The sequence below is a fragment of the Pelophylax lessonae genome, assembly GCF_965119305.1.
Source record: "Pelophylax lessonae genome assembly, chromosome: 3".
Taxonomy (NCBI): Eukaryota; Metazoa; Chordata; class Amphibia; order Anura; family Ranidae; genus Pelophylax; species Pelophylax lessonae.
In genome coordinates, this window is record NC_138770.1 from 168,880,178 (window position 1) to 168,886,177 (window position 6,000).

General features: G+C 46.4%; 1 protein-coding gene across 1 annotated transcript in view; it reads right to left on the reverse strand.

Moving 5' to 3' along the window:
* The window catches only part of STAG1 (STAG1 cohesin complex component), a 223,978-nt gene that overhangs the window by 124,676 nt on the left and 93,302 nt on the right, over positions 1 to 6,000 (reverse strand). Inside the window, exons 11-12 of the mRNA XM_082249885.1 lie at positions 1,920 to 1,999; positions 917 to 1,024 (exon numbers count right to left, since the gene is read on the reverse strand). Coding sequence (XP_082106011.1) covers positions 917 to 1,024; positions 1,920 to 1,999 — 188 coding nt within the window. The remainder of the gene's footprint in view (positions 1 to 916; positions 1,025 to 1,919; positions 2,000 to 6,000) is intronic.

Consider the following 6,000-nt stretch of genomic DNA (forward strand, 5'->3'; position numbering starts at 1 on the left):
GGATCCCCAAATCCAGGTGTGAAAGACTTGTTGCATCTTTCCCAAAAAGACTCCTGGCTGTATTAGATCAAAAGGGGGCTTCTACTAAATACTGAGCAAAGGGTCTGAATACTTAGGACCATGTGATATTTCAGTTTTTCTTTTTTAATAAATCTGCAACAATGTCAACAATTCTGTGTTTTTCTGTCAGTATGGGGTGCTATGTGTACATTTATGAGGAAGAAGAATGAACCTAAATGATTTTAGCAAATGGCTGCAATATAACAAAGAGTGAAAAATTTAAGGGGGGTCTGAATACTTTTCGTACCCAGTGTATTATGCCAAATCTGCAATAAACCACAACAGATTTTAATCGGGGCCTTCTTGGCGAGTTAAACGCTGCCTGTGGATTCCACCATCTCAGCATGTTGCCATACAGCCCATACAGACTGGGTCTAGGGGGTTTGTTCAAGTTCATAAAGTGAGCGGTTGTTGAGCCAGAACCAAAAACATCTTTATGGGTTCTAAAACTCTGCCAAACTGACATTTGAGGTCATGGTATGTGCTTCACCAAAAACAGAGAACAAGGGTTTGTTGTATGGGCGCTTCCGTGGAATACAGCAGGCTTTAGGTGAGACACTGCACTTCGGCAGCACTGGAGAGGAGAAGCTGCTCTGAAAGTGATAAAGATAAAAAGACAAGGCGCCTCTAAGTGCAGTAGGTACTTTATACTTTTAACCTAATAAATACTCAGAGCCTACTGCACTTAAGAGGCGCCTTGTCTTTTTATCTTCATCAAAAACAGAAAGGCTGAACAGTTTACCTTCAATGATCACTTTAAGCAGTAATTTTTCTGTGACCATGAGTAACCTCCCTGGCAGATTTTGGTGCATAAAAACCATGGCATATAAAACACTATATTGAAAAATACACTTACTTCTTGTGCAGGAATTCCCCAGCTGCCACAGCTACTGGCCGATGTGCAGAGTACACCAAGTGGTAGACATTCTCACAGTCTTCATTGGACAGGGCCTCTTCACTACCACTGTATTAAAAAGACATGCATTTAATGTATATTTCAAGTTACACTTGAAGCCACACAAAACAGAAGCTACAGTACCGTTGTAAATATCTTAGTTTGTGAAAGAAAAAAATTAAATTTTTTAAACATGCATAGCACAGATGTGTTGCAAATAAACCCATAATTCGAGGTGTACCAAATAGAACCGTTGGTGCTAAAACCGAAAATCCAGGATGCACTTGGTCGAAACCGACCGTTTTTTAAAAACTCTATAAATTTTTACATAAAATTGTACTATTTTTCGACTTTTTAATATCATGAATTTTAATGACAATGAATTTATTTCGGCCATTATCGGCACCTTTAGCTCACGAAAAGCTCAAGAAAAATGCATCCTTTTAAATTCTATGTACATCTTCACACTGGTCCGTTGCACTTCCATTGCGATGTTTAAGATCTCGCTTGCTGCATTTTTGGTCAGTTAACCAAAACCACAACTCCTTGTTAAAATGCACATAAAACGCATCAAGAACGCATCAATAACGCACCTGTTAAATGTATGAGTTTTTGAGTCACATGACCTATGAAAAATACACCATAACCACAGTAAAATTGCAGCCAGATGCAAGGCAAAATTGTGCGCGTTTTTGCCATCTTCAAAATTCGAAAACACAATTTTCAGCCGCCAACATTTCGGCGAATCTCTACCCATAATAGCAAAATTTCACTTGAAAACCAAGTGAAATTTCAGTCTGGCTACATCATAGCACTTTCTATTTTACCAATGTCACAAGAATCAGCTGCTCTCAAATGCAGTACACAGCCGACTTCTGCATGTGTCAGAAGGCTGAACAGCCAAACTGTTAAACAGGTCTTAAAGACCATATTTACCCCAACGGTTCAGATAGTGAAAACTTACTGGAGAATCAGAGTCACAAGGCGGATTGCTTCAACAGCTACATCATATTCTTTGTCCAAGGTCATTGAAACAATCCGATCCTGTAATCAAATGTGAAAGGTGCATTATTTACCAAAAGTTATACATGGTGGCTAGTTAACTCTCTGGGTCTGGATTGTACCCACAATCCAAAATCATAATACACAGTTATATGGAAAAGTTAACTGAATTCCTCCAAAATCAACCCTTGCTGGGTAAATGAGTACAGTAAAGAAGGCAAAAACCCTTGATACTGAAAAGTAAATGAGTACAGTAAAGATTGTGACTTAGAGGAGAGGGGCTGACAAGTGATGGTATTCACCTGTGGGGTACTCAGAGGATAGGGAGCAGAGTATTAGTTAAGTGTTTTTGTGAGGACTATGTGGTAACCCATGTGTAGACCATTTTGTAACAAAACCTTGTGGCAAAAGACCAGGGAGAAGTGCCTGAATACCTTGTAAGGGCTCTAGGCAACAGTGGTGTGATGTAACTCTTGGCCATTCAACTAAGACGGATCTGTGAGTGGATGAATTTTAGCACCAAGTTCAAAAAGTTTATACTGCAAGGTAAACCCCATTTAAAAACCCAAACAGATATACAAGGTGACCCTGTCTTATCCATCCATGATGCTGGACTGTAAATACAGTTCAGGCTTCGCCCATCACTGTGGGCATACGCTCAAGGGGAAACCATAATGGACCACAGCCCTGGACCTGTATAGCACCCTGGAGCTAACTCAACAGGCTGCATCAAGTGCCAAGCTGAGCGTTAATGCAGGATCCAGTGCCAGAAGTGGCATTAAAGACAGTCCCCAAATTGTGGGGTTTAAATACAGCTTCCAAGGTTTTAATGAGGTTGCATCGATCTGGATACACTGCTTCTTTTCTGGCATTAGAACACAGTGAGGGACTGATTGACAAATGTAGAAGAAAAAATAATAAAGAAAAATGGAATTTTTGTAAAATCTTACCGTAAAATTATTTTCTCCGAATCCTCTGACAGTCGCCGCCCATTCATACAGTCATTCACGATTGGGACGTCCCACAGCAGTGTAGATGTGAGGGGTGGGAAGTCACAACCTTAAAATAGGCAACGCAGCTCCCAGGTCAGAGAAAAAACTGAACTGAACCAGTGGGGTAAGTAAAGCTCAACAGGAGCTAACCCAGGAAAAAAAAATGAAATAACTCCCATGACTAAGACACATTAAAAAAAATAGCATGTCTCTTTAAACCACTGCCACACTCAAAATCTTGCGGCCAAAAAAAGCATCCGAGGATGTCAAACACCAAGTTTGTAAAACCTAGAAAAGGTGTGTACAGACGACCAGGTCGCCGCTTTGCAAACCTGAGCCACCGACGCCTGGTGGCGAAAAGCCCAAGACGCACTAACCGATATAGTAGAGTGCGCTTTAACAGGGAAGGGAGGAACCAGACCCTATATCGAATAGGCCTGCACAATCGTCTGTCTAAACCATTTGGAAATGTTTGCCGCAGACACCGCTGTACCCTTCCGAGGTCCTTCAGGAAGGACAAAGACAACCCGACTTCCGGAAAGAGTCCGTGGCGGAAAGGTAAACCTTGATCGCCCGGAACCACGTCCAAGGAATGCAAGGCAAATTCCTTCGGATGCTTAGGCTTCGCACAAAGTGAAGGCAACACAATATCCTCATTGAGATGGTAGGCTGAAACCACCTTAGGAAGAAAAGACTGACTTGGTCGCAGGACCACTTTATCCCTATGAACAACCAGATAGGGGGAGCGGCAAGACAGAGCCGCCAACTCAGACACTCTGCGAGCAGATGTGATCGCCACTAGAAAGGCAACTTTCTGTGATAACACAGGCAGAGGGATCTCTCTGATGTTCTCAAAGGGAGGTTGTTGTAAAACGGACAGAATCAGATACAGTTCCCAGGGAGGTAAGGGAGCTTTCCTCGGGGGAGCCAGATGACGCACCCCCTGAATAAAGGTGCAAATCAAGGAATTAGACGCCAAAGGGCGCTGAAAAAGAATGGCCAAGGCCGACAATTGGCCTTTGATTGTGGTCAGTGCCAAGCGCTGATCCACCTTGGTCTGTAGGAAGGCCAAAACCCTTGATACTGAAAAGGAGCGGGGGTGAAGACCTTGTGACTCACACCAGGCAAAATATCCCCTCCAGGTGCGATGATAAATCTTCCCAGAGGAAGATTTTCTAGTTTTTAGCAAGGTAGGAATGGCAGCCGACAGGGTACCCCTGTCTCTCAAGACTTGGCTTTCAACAGCCAAGCCGTCAAAGCCAGCGACTGTAAAGCAGGATGGAAGATCGGTCCCTGAGACAGAAGATCGTTTCTTAGTGGAAGCCGCCAGGGAGGATCGACAACCATCTGCATAATGTCCGCGTACCAAGACCGACGCGGCCAGTCTGGAGCTACCAGAATCACCAGCATCCGTTCCGAGGCTAACCTGCGGAGGAACCTGGACAACATTTGAATCGGAGGAAAGGCATATATCAGCCGATACTGATGCCACGGCACCACTAACGCGTCCGAGGCGTCCACCAGAGGATCGCGAGATCGAGCCACGAACCTTTCCACTTTTTTGTAGACGGGATGCGAACAGATCCACGTCCGGAGACCCCCACCGGATACACAGAAGGTGGAACACCTCCGGGTGTAAAGACCATTCCCCCTGGTCCAGGGTCTGGCGACTCAGATAGTCCACCTACCAGTTTTCCACACCTGGAATGTGGACGGCCGAAATCGCTGGAACAAGACAGAATCTCGGCCACTTCCCTGGCACTCCTGGTGCCCCCCTGATGATTGATGTACGCCACCGTTGTGGCGTTGTCCGTCTGCACTCGTACAGGGCAGCCCTGAATGCGAGCCGACCAACGGAACAAACAGAGCTTGATGGCCCGGAGCTCCAGAACATCAGTAGAGAGAACTCCTCCCCCCGACCATGTCCCCTGGGCCCAAATCGTACCCAGAACTCCACCCCAGCCCGACAGGCTGGCATCCATGGAGAGCCCCGTCCACATTAACGGCCAGAAAAGGACTTGCCTTGTGTCAGAATCGGTGACTGGAGCCACCACAAAAGATCCGATCTCACCTGGTAGCTTAGAGAAATCCTTCTGTCCAAGACTGAGGATGCCTGTCCCACCTGGTAAGGATCTCTGCCCCGTAGCAGAGCCAACACAGGAGTCAAAACCTTGGTGAACACCCTTGGAGCCGAAGCGAGACCGAAGGGCAACGCCACGAACTGGTAATGCTCCTCTGCAATTGCGAAGCGGAGATACGGCTGATGAACCTCGCAAAAAGGGATGTGCAGATATGCATCTTTTAGGTAGATGGAGGCCATGAATTCCCCTGGACTCAGATGCCACCACCGACCGGATGGATTCCAACCCGGAACTTCTGTACCCGCAAGAAGCGGTTCAGTAACTTTAGGTCCAAAATCGGACGCACCTTGCCCTCTTTTCTGGGCACTGTGAACAGATTAGAGAAAAACCCCCCAAACATGTCCCGCGGAGGGACCGGCACGATGACCCCTTGGACGAGAAGATTTTGAACCGCCCGTTGTAGATCCTGGAAACGATCGGGAGTCAGATGGAGATTTGATGGACAGAATCTGTCTGCGGGGCGAGATCAGAACTCGATCTTGTACCCTGAACGAATAAGCTTGCAAACCCACCTGTCCTGAATGTCGGACAGCCAGGGCTCAGGAAAACAACGCAGACGTCCCCCCCACCCCTGATATGGGTGAGGGCGTCCCTTCAGGAAGGGGTGGACTGGGTTGCCTGCCCAGCTTGACCCGTCCAAAATTTCTTGTGACCACCGGAGGACTTGAAGGACTCAGCCATTTCCTGTGCCCCGACGGCACGAAAAGACCCCCGGTTAGTCTTAAAAGAGGGACCCTGCTTAGCGTAGGGAGATTTACCTTTCAAGACTTGAGGCAAGAGAGTACTATTACCCCCAGTAAGCCCCTTCATCAGCTCATCCAGAGAGTCACCAAAAAGACGATCCCCTCATAAGGGATGTCAGACACTGTCTTCTCAGAAGCGTGGTCGGCCGACCAGTTTTTCAGTCGAA